Source organism: Gigantopelta aegis, chromosome 10 (assembly GCF_016097555.1).
Source record: "Gigantopelta aegis isolate Gae_Host chromosome 10, Gae_host_genome, whole genome shotgun sequence".
Taxonomy (NCBI): Eukaryota; Metazoa; Mollusca; class Gastropoda; order Neomphalida; family Peltospiridae; genus Gigantopelta; species Gigantopelta aegis.
Window position 1 is genome coordinate 62,430,390 of NC_054708.1, and position 23,993 is coordinate 62,454,382.

Consider the following 23,993-nt stretch of genomic DNA (forward strand, 5'->3'; position numbering starts at 1 on the left):
ATAATAATGGCAAAGATGTCATAATGCATACTGGTAATAATAATGGCAAAGATGTCGTAATGCATACTGGTAATAATAATGGCAAAGATGGGAGTCAAAGCATATGGTAATAATAATGGCAAAGTAATGCATACTGGTAATAATAATGGCAAAGATGGGAGTCGTAATGCATACTGGTAATAATAATGGCAAAGATGGGAGTCGTAATGCATACTGGTAATAACAATGGCAAAGATGGGAGTCGTAATGCATACTGGTAATAACAATGGCAAAGATGGGAGTCGTAATGCATACTGGTAATAATAATGGCAAAGATGGGAGTCGTAATGCATACTGGTAATAATAATGGCAAAGATGGGAGTCATAATGCATACTGGTAATAATAATGGCAAAGATGTCATAAAAGTAATAATAATGGCAAAGATGTCATAATGCATACTGGTAATAATAATGGCAAAGATGGGAGTCATAATGCATACTGGTAATAATAATGGCAAAGATGTCATAATGCATACTGGTAATAATAATGGCAAAGATGGGAGTCGTAATGCATACATAATGGCAAAGATGGGAGTCGTAATGCATACTGGTAATAATAATGGCAAAGATGGGAGTCGTAATGCATACTGGTAATAATAATGGCAAAGATGGGAGTCGTAATGCATACTGGTAATAATAATGGCAAAGATGGGAGTCGTAATGCATACTGGTAATAATAATGGCAAAGATGGGAGTCGTAATGCATACTGGTAATAATAATGGCAAAGATGGGAGTCGTAATGCATACTGGTAATAATAATGGCAAAGATGGGAGTCGTAATGCATACTGGTAATAATAATGGCAAAGATGGGAGTCATAATGCATACTGGTAATAATAATGGCAAAGATGTCATAATGCATACTGGTAATAATAATGGCAAAGATGTCATAATGCATACTGGTAATAATAATGGCAAAGATGGGAGTCGTAATGCATACTGGTAATAACAATGGCAAAGATGGGAGTCGTAATGCATACTGGTAATAATAATGGCAAAGATGGGAGTCATAATGCATACTGGTAATAATAATGGCAAAGATGGGAGTCGTAATGCATACTGGTAATAACAATGGCAAAGATGGGAGTCGTAATGCATACTGGTAATAATAATGGCAAAGATGGGAGTCGTAATGCATACTGGTAATAATAATGGCAAAGATGGGAGTCATAATGCATACTGGTAATAATAATGGCAAAGATGTCATAATGCATACTGGTAATAATAATGGCAAAGATGTCATAATGCATACTGGTAATAATAATGGCAAAGATGGGAGTCGTAATGCATACTGGTAATAATAATGGCAAAGATGGGAGTCATAATGCATACTGGTAATAATAATGGCAAAGATGTCATAATGCATACTGGTAATAATAATGGCAAAGATGTCATAATGCATACTGGTAATAATAATGGCAAAGATGGGAGTCATAATGCATACTGGTAATAATAATGGCAAAGATGTCATAATGCATACTGGTAATAATAATGGCAAAGATGGGAGTCGTAATGCATACTGGTAATAATAATGGCAAAGATGGGAGTCATAATGCATACTGGTAATAATAATGGCAAAGATGGGAGTCGTAATGCATACTGGTAATAATAATGGCAAAGATGGGAGTCGTAATGCATACTGGTAATAATAATGGCAAAGATGGGAGTCGTAATGCATACTGGTAATAATAATGGCAAAGATGGGAGTCATAATGCATACTGGTAATAATAATGGCAAAGATGTCATAATGCATACTGGTAATAATAATGGCAAAGATGTCATAATGCATACTGGTAATAATAATGGCAAAGATGGGAGTCATAATGCATACTGGTAATAATAATGGCAAAGATGTCATAATGCATACTGGTAATAATAATGGCAAAGATGGGAGTCGTAATGCATACTGGTAATAATAATGGCAAAGATGGGAGTCGTAATGCATACTGGTAATAATAATGGCAAAGATGGGAGTCGTAATGCATACTGGTAATAATAATGGCAAAGATGGGAGTCGTAATGCATACTGGTAATAATAATGGCAAAGATGGGAGTCGTAATGCATACTGGTAATAATAATGGCAAAGATGGGAGTCGTAATGCATACTGGTAATAATAATGGCAAAGATGGGAGTCGTAATGCATACTGGTAATAATAATGGCAAAGATGGGAGTCGTAATGCATACTGGTAATAATAATGGCAAAGATGGGAGTCGTAATGCATACTGGTAATAATAATGGCAAAGATGGGAGTCATAATGCATACTGGTAATAATAATGGCAAAGATGTCATAATGCATACTGGTAATAATAATGGCAAAGATGTCATAATGCATACTGGTAATAATAATGGCAAAGATGGGAGTCGTAATGCATACTGGTAATAACAATGGCAAAGATGGGAGTCGTAATGCATACTGGTAATAATAATGGCAAAGATGGGAGTCATAATGCATACTGGTAATAATAATGGCAAAGATGGGAGTCGTAATGCATACTGGTAATAACAATGGCAAAGATGGGAGTCGTAATGCATACTGGTAATAATAATGGCAAAGATGGGAGTCGTAATGCATACTGGTAATAATAATGGCAAAGATGGGAGTCATAATGCATACTGGTAATAATAATGGCAAAGATGTCATAATGCATACTGGTAATAATAATGGCAAAGATGTCATAATGCATACTGGTAATAATAATGGCAAAGATGGGAGTCGTAATGCATACTGGTAATAATAATGGCAAAGATGGGAGTCGTAATGCATACTGGTAATAATAATGGCAAAGATGGAAGTCATAATGCATACTGGTAATAATAATGGCAAAGATGTCATAATGCATACTGGTAATAATAATGGCAAAGATGTCATAATGCATACTGGTAATAATAATGGCAAAGATGGTAGTCGTAATGCATACTGGTAATAACAATGGCAAAGATGGGAGTCGTAATGCATACTGGTAATAATAATGGCAAAGATGGGAGTCGTAATGCATACTGGTAATAATAATGGCAAAGATGGGAGTCGTAATGCATACTGGTAATAATAATGGCAAAGATGGGAGTCATAATGCATACTGGTAATAATAATGGCAAAGATGTCATAATGCATACTGGTAATAATAATGGCAAAGATGTCATAATGCATACTGGTAATAATAATGGCAAAGATGGGAGTCGTAATGCATACTGGTAATAACAATGGCAAAGATGGGAGTCGTAATGCATACTGGTAATAATAATGGCACAGTTGGCAATGTGCTAGCCAAACAAAGCAGTTTATCTGTGGTATTTCTTTAATGTTTACATCTGAAAAGTTCTTCAATACACTTGAGATTTATACGTGGTACCATACTTGTGATATCTGTGACATTAACAACATGCCTACATGTACCTTTGAACATCTTATCAACACATTCACTGGTGCACTGAAGGACCAACGACTCATCAGCAGACAGGATGTGTGCCTTTTGAATTCCGTGTTCTAGCCTTTCACCTGAAATCATTACACAAACTGTTATCAACATATTTTAACAATATTAGTAATACATCATAAATACATGTAGTGTTCACAGTTGTCAATAGAAATTTGTCATGGCATGGTAGACTAAAACACTTTTGGGGAATTTTCACCATTTTGAGGACACTTTTTTTTTCCATTGAAGACAAAAATATTATTGAAATAAAAATATAATTTAATGTAATTGATGTGCTTGCTTTAATAAATGAATGGCAAAATATATAACAGGCATATTTTACTAACTAATAATACATTTTCTAAGTGTTTTATAAAGGCAATTTTTAAATTAATTTCTGAAAATAGTTTTTTTTTAAATCTCAGGGCAGCATGGTGCTGATTAAGGCAAGATGGTGCTAGAGCAGTGAGGTAAGGTGCCACACCATGCTAAAACAAGCTAGAGAAAACACTATACATGCCTGTGCCAAACCATCTGCAACATTTTGGTATCATAAATGAATAAGAACGGACACAGTGCAATTGCAATTAAATTTATATCAAGTCAATTATAAATGCTTAATTATTTATATTTTCTTTTCTTTTTATTTTGGTGAGGGGAAGTATACTTAAACTTTCATACATTTTAATACACAGTAGATATAAAACAAATTGCTTGCAAAAAAAAAAACCCCACTGAAAACTAAATTAATTGAAAACCAAACAAATATGATATTATGAGATGGCCAATTTAGTTAGACCAAAAAACAAATATAGTCTCTCTGGTCAGACCAAAGCTCCAAAATTGATGTGGTGATGCAGATGTTTTTTTTTTTTTTAAATTCCTTTTTCTGAGTTTGTTTTTTGCAATCATGAACTGGAAACAAAAGGAGGGTATATTTTGTTCTTTTGCACCCTCCTCATTGGTCTTGCACCCTCCTCATTGGTCTTGCAACCTCCTCATTGGTCTTGCAACCTCCTCATTAGTCCTGGTGCTCCCTCACTTGCTATGCTACATTAAGTGCTTTCCATTTCATTTTTCATATAGCCAAGGCAACTTTTATGTCTTCCAACTTTGTCCCCACATGACCTAATTTGTATCCAAAATGTCATGATGTGCCACAATATTATTAGTTGAGGTGGCATGCTATTATTTCTGGTATAGATGGCGCTGTTATAGATACTGTGGTAAATTAGAAAAAAGAAAGTTGGGTTGAAATCGATGTGCGCTGATCTGAGATGAGACAAGCAATGTTTGGCCTAACAGATAAAAGTATATATCATTTTAAAAATAATAATAAATTAAATTTTATTTTATAATAATTAAAAAAAAATAATGTAGGAATGAATGAATGTTCAACAACACCCCAGCACAAAAATACACATCCCCTACTGGGTGTCACAAATAGGTAAGTATATGAAAGTAAAATAATGTAAGGATGCAATCAAGCTTAAATCTTGTTACTATTCCGGCAACTATCGATGACTTCCGGCTGCCATCGATGACCTCCGACTCCATCCGAAGTTGACGACCATCCCCCTCTCCAAAAGCTATGTCGGCTCCATTGTTACACTGGCTTTCAACACAAAGACGGACGCAGTGTGTAAAAGTTCTTTATTTGAAAGAAGGGTGTTGTTTCAAACCCTTTCGCTGTGGGCGATAAGGCGACAGAACATAGGTCGTCAATAGGGAATGTAGATATCAGCAGCTCAAAGATTTCAAGATGGCGTCTATTTCAGAGAATGAAAAGCATGTCCTTTCTGGTCAGGTGAATTTCAAAAAGTCATGAATCACCTGTTGGCTTAAACATATCAGTCAGTAGGTGAGTACTGGTCAGTGTCAAAGGTCAGTATTCTAAACATGAAACAAGCTACACTAACTGCCCTAAAGTATTGACACTTAATTAAAACCCAGTGTATGTGTGTATTTTGTACAGTGCAGTGCAATAGCTTAAAATCATAAACATTCACCTGGTTACAGTAAGACGACAGTAACTGTAATATATAGCAATGGAGAAATGACATCAACTAAAGAGAGAGAGAACTAAAGAGATAGAAAGAAGACAGAACCTGGGTGTAGGAAGAAAGAGCAACATCCTGTCCTCAGTTCTTTCATTCCCATCATAGGCTGACCATCACTGTTGACCGGGTCGAGTACCACACAGTATTCTCCTCTCTGTAGAATAGTCTTCTCAACAGTACAGCTCACCTCCTGCAAAAAACACCAGCTGTACCCTATAAATCTACTCTACACTTTGCAGTCCCAATACTGAGTAAAGAGGGTTATTCCTACTTTTGCTTTCATGTACATGTAAGTGCAGAAAGGCTAAACTTGCCAAACTTTATTTCAAAATAAGGATGACATCTTTTAATTGTGGTTTAAACAATATGTTTTGCTGTTCTCTTTGCGGTCTGATGATTGGCCATTTTCTTGATCATTTTCAGTATGTACATTACACAGGTAAAAAGATAAAAGTTTATTTTGTTCAACGACACAAGTAGAGCACATTGATTTATTAATCATGGACCGATCTTGGTGGTGTTGTGGTTAAGCCAGCAGACATAAGGCATGTAGGTACAGTGTTCACAGCCCGGTACCAGCTCCCACCCAAAGCGAGCACCCTCTTCTCTCTCACTAACGACTATCCCATTGTTCTAGACAGATAGCCCAGATAGCTGAGATGTGTGCCCAGGACAGCATGCTTGAACCATAATTGGATATAAGCACGAAAATAAGTTGAAATGAACTGAAATTAATCCTGGACTATTGGATGTCAAACATTTGGTAATTTTAACATGTATTCTTAGAGAGGAAACCTGCTACATTTTTCCATTAGTAGCAAGGGATCCTTTATATGCACCACCCCACAGACAGGACAGCAAATACCACAGCTTTTGATATATATACCCATTCATGGTGCACTGGCTAGAATGAGCAATTGCCCAATGGGCCCACCGATGGATATCGATCCTAGACCGACTGCAAGCAAGCGCTTTGCCACTGTGCTATGTCCCACACCACCCACTATAGAATGCAGCCTAAGAACATGTATAGTGTGTGAGAAAGGATTGTAAAACAAGTACTTGTGTCTGTATTAGCTTACCACACCGATCTCTGGGAAATATTCCTCAGTGTCGTCTCCGGTAACCAGCCATTCATCACCGGCCACTCTGAAAACAATTATCATAAAAATAAAACAGAGAACAGACATTTACCACCACTTACATGTTTTACCTGCCATAAACATATTCGTAGTCACCGACAGCTGTATCCATAGCTGTTCATCTCAATGAATGTTAAAAAATTAAGAAAAAAATAAGTTTTAAAATATTAATTAAAAACTTCAATTAAAATTTTAATTTAAGTAATTTCTTATTTTTTTCACATGCATTATGATGAACATCATTAGGTGCAACTATAAATGCATTTTCACTGATCTACGGTAAATCTAAATAGTTTGTGAGAAATAAACTAAATGTATACAAAACTTAATTGTTGAGCTAAATGCAAGAAATGATGCTGTTGTCGCCACTGACGTAAACATGAGACAAAAATACATACACGAATGTTCAGGCTTTCCTTCTTCTTTTTAAACCCAGGAGAGTAAAAAAATCACACCAAGCTGAACATTCAAAGGATATATTTCAAATTAAAATATTAATAAAATGTTAAATATGTGGCTATCTGATTTACCTTGTGAATGTATATTCATTAACAGCAAGGGACAACATTTCAAAAGCTTTAGGAAACCGGAAGTCAGTTCACATGAGTTTTATTAAGGTAACCGATGAGTTAGGCCAACCTAATCCTAAAACACTTGAACTACGGTTCTGTGCTACACTGGTGGTTCAAATGTATTTGAAAACAAATTGATTTTTACTTTCATTACTGATATATGGTACTTTTAATTTTAGAATGTAATTGTTCACCATGTAACCGATTGGCGGTTCTAGTGATTTTAAAGTTGCATAATGACACACGAACAGAACAACGGTTCTCATGAAATATTTTGCCCCGCAACAGTCACCAGTCTCACCTGTCAATCCCCCACACGTCTGTCACACTTTGAGTAGCTATCAAGTGCAGCCCATCTTTCAAGGTAAGAGTCATCTTTGTTTCCACTCCCACTATCTACAAGAGAAATTAGCCGTGAACCTCAACACAAATTGGACCTTTGTCCGATATATATATATATATAGGTTATTACCAGAGTGTTTTTCGGTATCGTCAATATCATATATTAGGAATAAAAATTGTATTATGTGAGCCTCTGACGATACCGAAATACGAGGGTAATAATCTCTTTATCATATAAGCTCAAGATTAATACAACATGTTTTTGTAAACTGTACACGCAACTTTAATTCCAGTCCGCCATTACTAGATATTCAAATGAGGTAAGAATATGTGGCGCAGTGTATTTTTGAATGGAAATGACGTCAAACTCGAATGACGTCATTTTGGATGTCCTTACATCAAAATAAAGTCATGCCTAACGTTTTTTGTTTTCTGAACGATGGACAGCTTTCAGTGTCAAATTGCCATTGAAATGTTTTTATTTGATGACTATGAATGCATACGTCAATCATGGAGTGTCACCCAAGTACGTTTGCTTAAATGTCAATAAACCTAGTGCCGAGACCTCGACTAATTTACATCTAATTTGCAAAGTTATCAAATTCTTAAAGTATGTGATCTGAAAAATATCACATACTTTGATTGCACTGAAAATGTAAGATATTATATGATATATATATATATATATATATATATATATATATATGTATATTTTTTTAAGATCTCTGCTACATAATACAGGTGTTAGTATGTATCCGGTAGTTGAAAAATCTTATAGAGTGTTTGAAAAAACAAGTTACAAAAAGGTCATAAAATGGAGACAAATCATTTAGGTGTTGAAACTAAGGTCGACGATAAGTCACATTTCGCACCCTTGTTCTGGCTACATACAAAATACATATAACATATCTCACCCTAATTTCACTTGAAATCCATATTTTGTAAAAGGTTAAAAATTTAATCACATGATTTTCTTCAAAAACATTCGGGTGCATTAGTAATGTTAAAAAAAAAAAAATTCAATAGCAACCTTGCATTGGAATTTTTCCAATGTTCTTAAAATGGAAACATCATGTATCCAGTTTATGGTTATTGTAAGAAGATGCAAAGTGACGTAATATTGGAATACTGGCATCATTCAAATTCAAAATTAGCTTTATTACTACTACAATGCTTTGACAAATTAAAATAACCATTGACCCCTGTCAAAATTCTATAATGAGCAGACAATGCTGTTTACAGGTCGGTATGTTTTTATTTTTCCTAATTCTGGACAAAATATTGTTTAAGTTTTAAAAGATGAAAGAAATAAAAAGTACCTTTTGACAAATATATCATATCGAAAAATTATCATTGGATATATTTTATTTACTGTGTACAAAGCCAAAACAAGGGTACAAAAAGTGACTATCATCATCGACCTTAATATTTACTTTCAGTGCTTGCGTTTTCGAACGATGTGGACAGATGAAGTAAAGTGTTAATGAAGATGATGATGTACCTGTGAAAATTCAATGGGACATATCACTGTGATCTCAGCTAAGATATTATTTTGAATTCAGTTAGTTTGTTTTATTTATTTAATGACACCACTAGAGCACACTGATTTAATAATCATCGACTATTGAATGTCAGACATTTGGTAATTTTGACAAATAGCCTTAAAGTGAAAACCTGCTACATTTTTCAATTAGTAACAAGCGATCTTGTATATGCACCATCCCACAGATAGGATAGCACCTACCATGGCCTATGATATATCACTTGTGATGTACTGGCTGGAATGAGAAATATCCCAATGGGCCCATTGACTTTGAAATCATGGAGACAATCCTAAGACTTACCTCCTCAAAAACTCGTGGAAGATAGGCCCCAGGTTTTGAAACTAGCCACTCTTCTCCTGTCACACGATGCCTGAAACACAAGTCCACGGATTCCACTTAAGAATTTTAAAATGTTTTTACTTTAGACAAAATGCTCGCAGCAATTTTAAATCACAGGACATACAACGTAGGATGTCAAATTTCACAGGAAAATATTTTTGGTTCCATACCTTGTGAACCCATCGGAAAATTGTTTAAAAAAATAATTGGATAATATATGTATTATTTTTGTTGAATAGTTGCACTCAATATAACAATCATGGGACACAAAATTTCAGTTCTGTGATTTTACCGATATGCTACTGACACAGTATCGGAAATGATCGTTTCCGTGATATCTGAAGGCCTGAACCAGTAACTTTTGTAACAAATATAAAAAACACAAATTATTCCTTCAACGGACGGAAATAATTATTAATTTGTATCCAGAGACAAACAAAATGCCATTGGTAAAGCCACTATCCATGGCAATTCATATCACATCTATGGCAAGTCATAGTCAGAGTTTCTGCCAGAGGGTAAAATGGGTATGGTGCCCATACTCAAAACAATTTTCAGATTTTTTTGTTTAAGTTAACTTTTTCACGAAATTAATTTCTTTTATCATTACTGTATGATTTTCTTAACGCTAACTCTAAACTTAACTAAAATAAAATAAAAAATCAACAACCCAAAAAACAAAAACAAGAACCAACTCTAAACATAACCCATTTTCCTTCTGGGGGTCGTACCCCATACCCCCCTGTTGACTGGTTGCATTCAATTCCATAGTACCATACCCAAAAATACATTGATGTCAGTAACTATACGGTAACTGCAGTAAGTGTCGTCATTAAGACCTGAAGTCTACAGTTAAAGTAAGAATGAACTTGAATGTCCTACCTAAAATAAAATGATTTAGTGTAAGCTAATCAACTTATACCAATTTCTACAACTCACAAGAAATTCAATAAGAAATATAAAATACAATCTTCCACCAATTTGATACAAATTGCATATTAAAAAAAAATCCTAAACCTAATACAATCCATTTTTATTACACATATGGTTAAAAATATCTTGGTACATATCAAAGTGCTAAGTCCTACTAGAACGTCAAGTGGGACGTAATACCGTGATGTCACATCATGACATCATGCGACTGATGCACTACGACCTTATCGAAAAATTAAGTAAACAATTTTAGTAATGTAAATTGTAATCGATTAATGGATAATAAATAGGATATTAAACTTGCTACCATTTCGTATCATGTTTTATGTCCCTTGTGAAATAATTTTCATTGTCACCCGCTAAAGTGTGTGCCAATTAAAAAATATTTTACTCGGGACATAAACATGATACAAAATGGAAGCTCATTTAATATTCTATAAATATGAGATATATGAGTTACTGACAGTTAAGTTACTATTCGATTTAAAAAAGATACTGACTTTCCAGATTTATCAATGCAGTCTTCCAATGCTCTAAGACGGACCACATTTCCATCTTCAATAATGATTGCCTCAATGGTTGAAACTATTTCCTATAATGAAAACAAAATATCATTAACTGAAAGCCCTATATAAACCTATATTTATATATCTCAGTTATGCATCATATCTACAGCAGCTTCTGACATTTAGGATGAGATGTTCTGATCGAGTGGTTACAGGAATAGCTATGTATATTATGCACCCTAGATGGACTGTGTCTAGTCCAAGGCTATGTGACAACACCCACTGCCACACACAAGCTATGCTAAACATTGATTAGCAGCTAGAGATCTTTTATATGTACTTTCCCAGAGCCAGAGAGGATGATACATATAATGGCTTTTCACAATACAGGGCACAATGTTTAATTATTACAACTTTAAATTCACGTGAATTGCAAATCAGTTATGTGGTGAATGTTTACGTTCTAAAATTAAAACTTACACATTTCAGGATCATCTAAAGTTTATTTGTAAAGGTAATGATACTGTGTATTCGATGTACTAATCATTGTCAATTAAAGAAATTAGCTAATACATACAAAATGTCTACATTGAAGTAAACATTTAGTCCATGCATTAGGCCATATGCCAGGGCTAGCTCTGGGTAAGCAAAATAGTTCGCCAAATTGTGTATTAAACTTTAAAAATTGCAGAAATCCACAGTTATTTTGTAAACAAATGTCAATTATTACATGAAATTATTTTGCCAAATTAAAATAAAATTCGCCAACTGCTTTGAAAATTGGCAATTGTCGAAGTTGGCGAGTGCCAGAGCTAGCCCTGATACGCTATGGCGTAGGATAAAGGCCTTGCTCTAACTGCTAAAATAATTGATGATCCCAACAATGTTTCATTTATATAACCAATAGGCCTACTGCAGATTTGCGATAGGCCTGCATAATGAAAGCTGGTGTCTTTAGTGAACTCTCCATATTCCCCGGCATTCAAATTTATATTTATTCAGATTACTTTCGTTTGGTCAGATACCATGGGAAGTTCACGAGCTTCATAAAAATGATATCTAGTGAAAACTAATTTTATTTATTACACAATTTTTAATGACAATTACTTCCAACATAACTCAGTGAGACTTGGGAATATGCACAGAGCTACAACCAGGGGTGATGACGTCACTTACCAAAATGACGTCATTTAGAAACTAATATGAACCACCAGGTGTGTTTGAAATTTCTACAACCCGAAAATAGCCAGACTCCCCCACCAAGTAATGTAGATGATGAACTAATTACCACTTCTGGTCGTGGAATGTATGTGAGAGGCCCATCCAGCTGCCACGTTTCTCCGCTCCGACGGACGATCTTCCCATCCTTGTGATCGATGCTGCACTGGAGACGAATGGCGGTGTTGGCTTTGATCACTGGCAGCTGTTTAATGGCCTTTTTAAACCAGCCTCCTTCTATAGTCAATGGTGCTGCTCCTGATAATGATTCTCCTGGGTATAAGGCAAATGGCTCCTACAAAAAAGGTTCATTATGAACATCGATTGTGAGACAAAACTATAGTCCATCCCATCCTCCTATCAAAAGTATATTTCAGTTTAGTTTGATTTGATTGAAAAGTGTTTTGGAAATAACAATAAATACACTATTTTTGTGTGCAATTTTGGTTTAAACATTTTTAAGCGTCATAAGGACTCCCTGTTCGCAAATCTTGAGAGCCCTCCACCAACCTAGCGAGCCCTAACATGTGTCTTCAGTACAACAGATGATACACTAAATGTTTTGCATAAAACCATGTATGTTGAATATGTTATTTCAAAGAATCCATGTAATTTGTACAAATAAGTTTAAAAGCCATGTGGGCTTGTAGCATACAAAAATAGCCAAGCTAGAGAGTCCTATATGATTTTTGCAAAACTTGGACTCCCGGACTCTCCTCAAAATCGCACACTGAATACCATTTGTCAAATATATCATTATCAAATAATTACTGGTAGATACATTACATTTATTGTGTATGAAGCCAAAACAAGGGTGTGAAAAATGTCGACCATAGTTATTAATAAATACACATTTATATAAGTCCCTCCCAACCAATAAAGATGTTTTTTTCAAAGAAAAATTTCAGTTTGGATTGATGTGAGAAGAAAATTAATATTTATTTCGGAAATAACATTTTTTTTTACTAATTTTGTGTGCTAAATTGCACACAAAATATTAGAACAATCAGCTCAGAAATAAGTAACATGAAAACCATGGTCGCCAGCAGGGCCAGTTGAAGACAAATCTTACTGGCCCTTCTCAAATTCAACTAGCCCTCCAATTATCACATTGTAATTTAAATGCACAGCTAAAATCAAAACTAGAATATTTGTTGAATAATAATCATGTGCTCACCATATATAGTCTGTTTCCTTCAAAAGGAAACCAATGAATTGACTTGTAACTTTATAATGAATAGAGTTAAAAGTCATATAAAAACATGTTATTAAGTTTTAAACCTATACCAACTCAAATAAAAAAATGTTTTAAAAAGAAAGGAGTCCAGTATAAATAAAAAAGAATTCTTTACAAATCACCATTAAATTATGATTGTTAAATCTCATTTTTAATACAGGGGTGAAAACAAAATGCTAGAACAACCAGAGTATATCGCTTGACTTGCATTGTCTATGAAGTAAAAACAAATAATGCATATAAACCCGGTCTCAGGTGGCAGTCCTCTTTGGCGATGCAAGAAGGGGTACAATCTCCAGTATCAGATTTCCTCAGGAATGGATGAAGCACGCACACGTGTGCGTTAAATTTAGATATTGTAAATGCTACAGTAGTAGGCTACTAATAAAATAAATATCAAAAGAAAAATAAATTTGTAAAAAATGTGCTCACGTTAGTGTGAGTTAAAACTGCAAGATAGATTTTGATTTTGTCCCAGAATAATGTAAGCTAATTAAATATGATTCCTTTTTATCATAACATTGAATAACAACTGTCAAATACATGTAGTAGCTCTACTAGATAATTATGGCGTATCCAGTCCATTCTAATAAGCCAATGACTTCTAGATTTTCAAAATACATGCAATGTCTTCAATATGAGTTCTATTTTAACAAGACCTGGCTCAAAGTCACAGAACATGAATCTGGCACTGTTAAAATATAGAGCATGTTCTATGCCTTCTGCTGCTGTAGTTCGTGCCAACACAGACGCCATGTGTTTTGTCACATTCGATTCAGTTGGTATCATTCTCGCCAGACTCTAAAATCGATGGTCGCCTAACGAACTACCTTTGTAAAATTCTTAGCCGTCCATAGCCAATAAAGGTGACCATGGGCGACTGCTAATTTTTCAATCCTACTTGTAATAAATTCCATAGTATGAAAAAAGGCATTCCCTGTGGGAAGAACTATAAATCACTATACTGACCAGCATGTGCAGAGCTTGGCCATCAGAACTGGACTTGTTTGGTGCACTGAATCCCTGAAAATCAACAACAATAACATATAATTTACTCACTGGTCACCAGTTCTAAAATTAGGCCATTTAAAAAAAAAATATATATATATTGCCCTAACCAGATACCATTGTAACAAGTACAAATACATGCATGAAAGAAATTCCACAATTTGACTCACATGTCACGGAGAGAACTGCATTACACATGTATTTGATAAATACATTTTATAAATACCTACATGTATGAGGAGTAAACATTACTGTAATGGTAATAATAATGATGGATACTTTGTACCTGTAGATAAAAAATAATAATAAACTGCCCAATTAACAGCTATAATTATACCACTATCATATATTAGATTCTTTTATTTTTTCCTTTTTTACCTATACATCATCATGTACACTGTACTTAAAACATTTTTTTTTTTTTAAATGCAATGACAAAAGTAACTGACAGACTGAGCCCATACATGTAGCTTTTGTACACAAAATAAAACAGTAGTTGCTAGAAATCTGCATTAAGATTAAACTGTGACACATCTATATCTGCCCTCTACAGCAACTTTTCCATCCATTTTTATATACACATGTACATGTAGATAGTATGAAATGTTTTAGTCGTCAAATGAAAGAAATGCTTGCATATGCAACCAAATCGATCTCAATGTAGAGGACTGTATATTCTGTTACACATTCACATAATGTATGGGTAGTATGTACATGTACATTGTATATTGCCATGCTCATACTGGCAGTTTACATTGATAGGAAACTGATTCAATTCCTTAAAATGGTTTAGCTGTTCAAACTACAGAGCTTTTAAACCAATATGAAACCATTTCACTTCAATTAATCCTACCTGAATCGTTTTCACACTGGTTCAGCGACAATTCACCAATCATGATTCACTGTGTGAATCTTTTAGTGTGATTAAACAAAAACACATTAATAGGAAACAATTGTTGAACACCACCATAGTACAGTGCAAACTATGGCAATTTCTCTCCATCATATGGTCATTTCAACATCAGGGCCCCATTCCACAAACGATCTTAGCCCTAAGATCACCTTAAGTGCATAGCTACCTTATGCACTAAGGTGATCTTAGTGCTAAGATTGCTTCGTGGAACAGGGCCCTGTTCAATAGAGGAAGAGATGAAACCCACTGCCATCATGTGGGCTTCTTCTACCAATATTTAGGGCAGGACGTAACTCAGTGGTAAAGCCCTCGATTGATGTACGGTCGGTTTGGGATTGACCCCCGTCAGTAAGCCCATTGGACTATTTCTCGTTCAACCCACTGCTGGATTTCTGCCAGAGGGTAAAATGGGTATGGCACCATACCCAAATGTTTTTGCAGATTTTATTTTGTTTAAGTTGACCTTTTGACAAAATGTAGGACTCATCATTACTGTATGATTTTCTTAACCCTAACATTAAACCTAACCCATTTTCTTTCTGTGGGAGACCCCCATACCCTCAATCGACTTTGGTTGCATTCAGCACACACATTGTAAATATTCAATTTCACAGCACCATACCCAAAAACGTCTTTCTGGCAGAAACACTGCCCAGTGCACCACAACTGGTCTATCAAAGCTGTGGTATGTGCTATCTGTGGGATAGTGCATATAAAAGATCCCTCGCTACTAATGGAAAAAAGTAACAGCATAAAACTAGGTTTCATCTCTATACAATAACCAGTGATTAATAAATCAATATGTTCTAGTGGTGTTATTAAACAAAACAAACTTTCTTCTACCAATAAAGAAACAAGGGCTATATTATATGCACTTTCCCTTAGGAAAGACAGTACATACCACAGACTTTAATATGCCAGTTGTCCATCAATGGAGAACAATCCTGTAACCTATCTAACCTCAGGAAAACACTCTACGAATGACCTACCCAAACATATAAGTTAAAGTTTGTTTTTGTTTAACGACACCACTAGAGCACATTGATTAATTATTAATCATTGGCTATTGAATGTACAACATTTGGTAATTCTGACATGTAGTCATCAGAGGAAACCCACTACCATACATTTTTCCTAATGCAGCAAGGGATCTTTTATATGCATTTTCCCATAGACAGGAAAGCACATACCATGGCCTTTGTCCAGTTGTGGTGCACTGGTTGGAAAAAGTAAAACCCCAATCAGTTGATGGGTCCACATTAGATGTATATGCATGTGCAGTGTGCATTTGCAGTGTCACCCAGGAAGTATTGCCACTGGTTTGACAACCAATGATTATCTTTTTTCTGTCAAAATAAGTAATTATCGATCTGAATTAATTTTTAATTTGGTGACATCAGATGTTTCTGTGTCATTTGAAATCTGACAGGCAGAGGATGTTGGAGGGCAGGGCAGCTGGGACAGAGTCCATAGGAACCTTCCAATTTAATTCCAGTGGCAGAATTGTGAAATGTTCGTGTTCGACAGAATTACGGAGTTGCACTAATAAAAAATCAAGACTTTATGGTACAACTACTACTAGGCTGTTTCCAGCTTGAAAACACATTTTAATAATCATATTAGGATGATATCACTCTAAAATGATTTGTTTTAATGGTTTGAAATGAAGGGTTTTTTTGTTAATGAAACCACTAGAGCACATTGATTTATTAATCATCAGATGTAGGATGTCAAACGTTTGGTAATTTTGACAGATAGTCTTAGAGAGGAAACCTGCTACATTTTTCCATTAGTAACAAGGGATCTTTTACATGCACCATCCCACAGACAGGATAGCACATACCATGGTCTTTGATATACTAGTCATGGTGCACTACATGGAACGAGAAATATCCCAATGGGCCCACCAATGGGGATCGATTGCAGACCGACTCTGCATCAAGCAAGTGCTTTACCACTGGGCTACTTCCCGACCCAGATTGAAATGATGTAAAAATGCATTTAGGCTACTTGACCGGCCTTGATGGCACAGTGGTTAAGCCATTGGACTATAGGCTGGTAGGTACAGGATTTGCAGCTCGGTACCAACTCCAACCCAGATTGAAATGATGTAAAAATGCATTTAGGCTACTTGACCGGCCTTGATGGCACAGTGGTTAAGCCATCGGACTATAGGCTGGTAGGTACAGGATTTGCAGCTAGGCACCAACTCCGACCCAGATTGAAATGATGTAAAAATGCATTTAGGCTACTTGACCGGCCTTGATGGCACAGTGGTTAAGCCATTGGACTATAGGCTGGTAGGTACAGGATTTGCAGCTCGGTACCAACTCCGACCCAGATTGAAATGATGTAAAAATGCATTTAGGCTACTTGACCGGCCTTGATGGCACAGTGGTTAAGCCATCGGACTATAGGCTGGTAGGTACAGGATTTGCAGCTCGGTACCAACTCCGACCCAGATTGAAATGATGTAAAAATGCATTTAGGCTACTTGACCGGCCTTGATGGCACAGTGGTTAAGCCATCGGACTATAGGCTGGTAGGTACAGGATTTGCAGCTCGGTACCAACTCCGACCCAGATTGAAATGATGTAAAAATGCATTTAGGCTACTTGACCGGCCTTGATGGCACAGTGGTTAAGCCATCGGACTATAGGCTGGTAGGTACAGGATTTGCAGCTCGGTACCAACTCCAACCCAGAGCGAGTTCTTAAGGGCTCAATGGGTAAGTGTAAGGCCACTACACTCTCTTTTCTCTCACTAACCAACTAACAACTAACCAACTGTCCTGGACAGGCAGCCCAGAGAGCTGATGTGTGTGCCCAGGACATCGTGCTTGAACCTTAATTGGATATAAGCACGAAAATAAGTTGAAATGAATAAATGGGTTAATTGGTTTAAAATAAGTTCCAGTATGAACATATATAGATAACGTACAGATAGCATATGAAGGCAAAACTTACAGCATTGTACCGCACTTCGGAGTGACCAAGTCTTAACTCACACACTTTACCAGCTTCATAATGACTGAAACAAATTAAATAAAACCAATAATAATAATAATAATAATAATGTGCGTACATGTACCTGTACCATATACAATACATACAAATATAGGCCATAGGATTTCCTTTTTTTTCTTTTCAATTCCATGCCTTATGATCAAGGGAACCACTGTTTTTAGGTTCCATGAATACAAGTCATGGGGTATGATAATCATGGGAAACAAAATGTTTTGGTTCAGTGATTTTACTGACATGTTACCGGAAACAATTGTTTCCATAAAATCCAAGGGCCTGCAAATTTGTCTAATTATGTAAATTATATTTGTACGGTATGTGCACAATGTAATACTTTTATTGAAGAATTTACTTTATTTATGTTTGGGTTCATGAATGTAAGAATGAACCAAAAAAAACCCCAAACAATGCACACTGTATGATTTTGTTTACTTGCAGCTTAATTTTCTCAGTTCAGGACTATTTTACACTGTTATGGAGTGACAACTACATGCATTTATCAAGATGTGCATATATATTTCCACTTCCAGTGTTTGACAAATATTTGAGAAAGTCACAAGCCCTGACAGAAGCTTTGGCTAGTGCCCTATCTTATACATTAATACAGAAATACATTTTTTTTCTTCTTCTTTTTTTTTGGGGGGGGGGGGGAGGGAGGGGGGCTAAAAAATGTCATGTACAAAAAGAAAACAAAAACTAAAATAAAGTCCAAATGGGTCACATTAGAAGGTAAAGTTTTACTTGACAGGAAAGCAAAGAAATATTTGTTTAATGACACCTCAGCACATTTTAAACAACCAGTGGATGGGATGGAAAAAAAAACAAACCCAAGTACATTGAGGGTGATCAATCCTGTGATTTATCACATCTTGGGCATAAACTACATCACCGAGTTACATCCTGTGCCATTTTGGAGCGAATGTTTGTTTTGGTTAACACCACCACTAGAGCACATTGATTTATTAATCAACGGCTATTGGATGTCAAACATGTGATAATTCTTACATATTGTCTTAGAGAGGAAACCAGCCACATTTTCCCATCAGCTAGTAGCAAGGGATCTTTTATGTGCACCATCCTAGAGACACTAGCTGGAATGAGGTTCCAATAACCGCTCTGATGGGGATCGATTCCAGGCTGGGGAGGGACTTAGCTCAGTCGGTCAAGTGGTTGTTAGAGGTGTTTGTGTTACAGGATAGAACCACTTCAGTGGATCCTTCAACTGACTGGGTTTTCTCGTTCCAACCAGTGCACCACAACTGGTCAAAGGCCATGGTATATGCTTTCCTGTCTGTGGGAAAGTGCATATAAAAGATACCTTTCTGCATTAGAAAAAATGTAGCCGGTTTCCTCTGATGACGAGTCAGAATTACCAAATGTTTGACATCCAATAGCTGATGATTAATGAATCAATGTGCTCTAGTGGTGTCATTAAACAAAACAAACAAACTTTGATTCCAGACTGATCACAAATCACTGGGCTATGTCCCATCTAGCAAAACAAAGTACAATTACCTGACAGGATTGAGCACAATGCAGTAGTTTCCTGGAGGAATAGTAACCATAGGTAGTGGTCCTGCAACTAACTTCTCATTTGCCAATAATGCTACAGACTTCGGTCCAACTTCAAGACGAGTAATATTTGTGGTCTGAAATAGTAAGTTTAAAGAGACTACTGAGTTGGTTGCCACTGGAACATGTTTCAAAACAATTTTATAGCCTTTTTAATGACAAAAACTACATATATATGAAATACAATTTATTTAGAATATATCAGTGTCTGTATAATCAATGTTTCTGATCATCGTAAAGTTGTACACTTGTACGAAAAAAGAAAGAAAAAGGAAAGAAAATGAAGTTTTAGCTACTACAACCCCCCCCCCCCCCCCCCCCCTGTTTGCTGTGTAATTCTAGTTGTTAAAGAGGCTACAGTTTTAGTCAGGGAAATCTTATCAAAGGCAGCAACTCAAGACAATCTCTGTACATAACAAAGTTCAGACATAATGAGTGATATATGTATGGACGTGCACTAGTACAAATCTAGCCCAAGTACTCGGACAGTAAGAGAGCAAGATGGACATTTGGACAGTTATGATGCTCTCATTACGGCCAGAGAAAACTGTATATTAAAACTGCGCAATCGCTGCCTACCAAACGGTAGTCAAAGCTCCCCACTCTAATATAACAACAATCCTGTTTGACGTAAATACTTTTACATCAATAATTTTCGACATCCCCGATGAAAAAAAAAATTCAATTATTAATCACTAATACACACTACAGGAAGAGACTCGTCAGCAAATAATTTTCTGTATAATAAATAATGTTCTAGTTAAATACATATTTGCCAACAAATTTCTTCCTGTAGTGCGTGCATATAAGTGAATAATATGTGAACATGTTTTTATCAGGGAGCTCAAAAATGATCAGTGTAAAAGTATTTAATGTCAAACATAGGATTGTTGTTGTATTAGAGCAGGAATCTTTGACTAGAGTCTAGTGTTTGGTTGGCATCAATTGCACAGAATTTATATGGATTGGTCCTAGTTTACCAAGGTCCATTTTTTTTTACATTTTGACATTTATTGGACCTCCGACGGCACAGCAATAAACATCACAATAATAAATATTGTGCCAGAGACATTTATCTTGATGAACAAAGGTCTTGTTTTGGCTTCGTATACAATAAATAAAACATATCCAACAGTAATTTTTTAATATGATATACATGTATTTGACAAAAGGTACTTTTTATTTCTTTCATCTTTTAAAACTTAAAATTAATATTTTGTCCAGAATTATGAAAAATAAAAAAACCTCAACCTGTAATTAAACAGCGTTGTCAGCTTGTCATAAAAATGTGACAGGGGTCAAGGTTAGTAGACCGGTTTTAATGCGGTAAAGCATTGCAATAATATAGCTAATTTTGAATTTGAATGACGTCAGGATTCCAGTGACGTCACTTTGCATCTCCTTAAAATAACCATAAACTGGGTAAACGATGTTTCCGTTTAGAGAATGCTGGAAAAATCCCAATACAAAATTGCTATCAAAATTTTTTGTTGGAACTTTACTAATGCACCTGATAGTGTTTGAAAAAAAATATTGTAATTAAAAAATTGTACCTTTTACAAAATATGGATTTCAATGAAATTACGGTAAGATATGCTATATTTATTGTGTACAAAGCCAAAACAAGGGTGCGAAAAGTGACTGTCATCGACCTTAAGATGGGGGCCCTGACAGTATGAGAGCGTTGATAACTGTCCAATTGTTTGTCTAGCTCTCTTACCGTCAATTGATAGGAGTTGCCTACTAAAGTCCGAACCAAAATGTTAACAACTACGAAAAATTGCTCTCCTACTAGTACCTTTATTTTTCGTTAGATTTTACTCACATTTTGTCCAGACAGAAATCTTGAAAAAACCATTACAATGACACAGATTCCACATACTAGATAATAACCATGTCACCTATGTCGACTTCACTGAGATCGCATCAGGCAAAAAGCATGTAATTTTGTGCCGGCTGCCATTTTGACTTTTTATGGAATATTCTCCAAGAGGGGTGAAAGGATATAACTTAATCTAATGTCATAAAATGTTATGATATAAAAGCAAACATGATGACGTCATATTAATTTTATTATTATTATTATTTATTTATTATTATTTTTTAATGATACCACTAGAGATCATTGATTTTATATTAATTATGTCATATACTTTGGAGGCTTTCACCCCTCTTGAAGAGTATTCCATAAAAAACCCAAAATGTCAGACGGCAGAAAACTGCATGTATTTTGCCCTATGCTATCTCAGTGAAGTCGATACTGACGACATCGTTACAGTCTCATATGTGGAATCTGTGTCACTGTAATGTTTTTTTCACAACTTGTGTCTGGACAAAATTAGGGGGAAACGGTAATTAAAGGTAGGAGAGTAATTTATTGTTGTTGTTAAAGGGACAGTCCTGAGTTTGCTGCATTGTAAGATGTTTCCGACTAATAAAATATTTCTATGATTAAACTTACATATTAAATATATTTTCTTGTTTAGAATATCAGTGTCTGTATATTCAATGCGTTTCTGGTCGTCTTAATATTTGTAAGAAGCCCAAACTGGATTTTGTCTTGAAATAATTTCATACGTATGAAAAAATAACATTCTAGGAAATATTTAAGGAAATTTAACCTATTGTCCGAACCAAATTGTTAACAACTAAGAAAAATTACTCTCCTACCTTTAATTGCCGTTAGATTTCCTCCAAAGTTTGTCCAGGCAGAAATCTTGAAAAAACCATTACAATGACACAGATTCCACATACCAGATGATAACTATGTCACCTATATCGACTTCGCTGAGAGCGCATAGGGTAAAAAGCATGTAATTTTGTGCCAGCTGCCATTTTGACTTTTTTTGGAATATTTTTCAAGAAGGGTGAAAGGATAGGACTTAATCTAACAACATCATAACATGTTATGATATAAAAGCAAACGTGATGATGTCATATTATTTATTATTATTATTATTTTTTTTTTAATGATACCACTAGAGATAATTGATTTCATATTAATTGTGTCACATACTTTCACCCCTCTTGAAGAGTATTCCATAAACAAGCAACATGGCAGACGTGAGAAAACTGCGTGTATTTTTTACTATACAATCTCGGCAAAGACTATATCAGCGACATCGTTGCAGTCTCGTGTGTGGAATCTGTATATTTGTAGTGTTTTTTTGGTGATTTGTGTCTGGACAAACTTTGGAGGAAATCTAACGGCAATTAAAAGTAGGAGAGTAATTTGTTGTAGTTGTTAACAATTTGGTTCAGACAATAGTACAAATATTAGAACCATCGCATCAGAAACATGTTTAATATACAGCCACTAATATTTTATGTAGCAAAATATATTTGATATGTAATTAAAATCGTTAAAAAGTCTCTGTTAGTCGATAACATCTTTAAAATTGCAGCAAACTCAGGAATGTCCCTTTAATAATTTGGTTCGGACTTTGGGGCGAGTTGACTCGATGATGCGCTGGTCCCATTTGATTTGGTTACGGTTATTTTTAGTGTTAGGGTTAGCCTTTAGAGCCTTGATATAGAGGGGTACGGGTCGAACTCTTTCCTCATTTGGAACGTTGATGGTAATTTTATTGTAAAAGAAAAAAAGTCCTTAAGTCTTTCCTCCTTTTGTGAAACTTGAAAGTGAAAGTGACAATTCTATTTGCAGTGAAAACAGCGTAACTGCGTTTTAACATTTTCAATTTTACAACTCACTTCATCCAGAATGTGGATAAACTGGTATGGAGCCAATCCGCATATTTGATTCATGTTGATGGTTTGCGTGACGCCTTTTGATTGTTTTTTCAACTCAAGTAATTGAAGTATAATCTGCGAAACAAGTTAACACTGTCAACAACAACAACAAAAAATATTACACAAATATTAGAAACGCTTTTCATTGTTTACTACGCTGCTAATACTATTTTCCCCCACATGCAAAGTATACGTGTAAAACCTGTCTATGAAAAATCCGGAAACGTTAGACAAGTTTAGATGGTGGTTGGTCGATACAGGTTGTACTATACCAATTAAAATCCCATAGGCGACCATGTTAACGTTTATGTTTAAAAACACTATATGCAATATATCAACCAAACTATGACCCGTAAATATCAGTACTACAACC

The 23,993-nt window shown here is 35.4% G+C and overlaps 1 protein-coding gene across 1 annotated transcript in view; it reads right to left on the bottom strand.

The window, feature by feature from the left end:
* Positions 1–23,727, bottom strand: part of LOC121382802 (major vault protein-like) — a 51,159-nt gene extending 27,432 nt beyond the window's left edge. The window contains exons 1-11 of the mRNA XM_041512420.1: positions 23,582–23,727; positions 19,814–19,947; positions 18,242–18,305; positions 14,324–14,377; positions 12,188–12,412; positions 10,894–10,985; positions 9,422–9,491; positions 7,537–7,631; positions 6,604–6,670; positions 5,570–5,711; positions 3,440–3,541 (exon numbers count right to left, since the gene is read on the bottom strand). Coding sequence (XP_041368354.1) covers positions 3,440–3,541; positions 5,570–5,711; positions 6,604–6,670; positions 7,537–7,631; positions 9,422–9,491; positions 10,894–10,985; positions 12,188–12,412; positions 14,324–14,377; positions 18,242–18,305; positions 19,814–19,947; positions 23,582–23,635 — 1,099 coding nt within the window. The 5' untranslated portion in view covers positions 23,636–23,727. The remainder of the gene's footprint in view (positions 1–3,439; positions 3,542–5,569; positions 5,712–6,603; positions 6,671–7,536; positions 7,632–9,421; positions 9,492–10,893; positions 10,986–12,187; positions 12,413–14,323; positions 14,378–18,241; positions 18,306–19,813; positions 19,948–23,581) is intronic.
* Between the last annotated feature and the right edge of the window lie 266 nt (positions 23,728–23,993).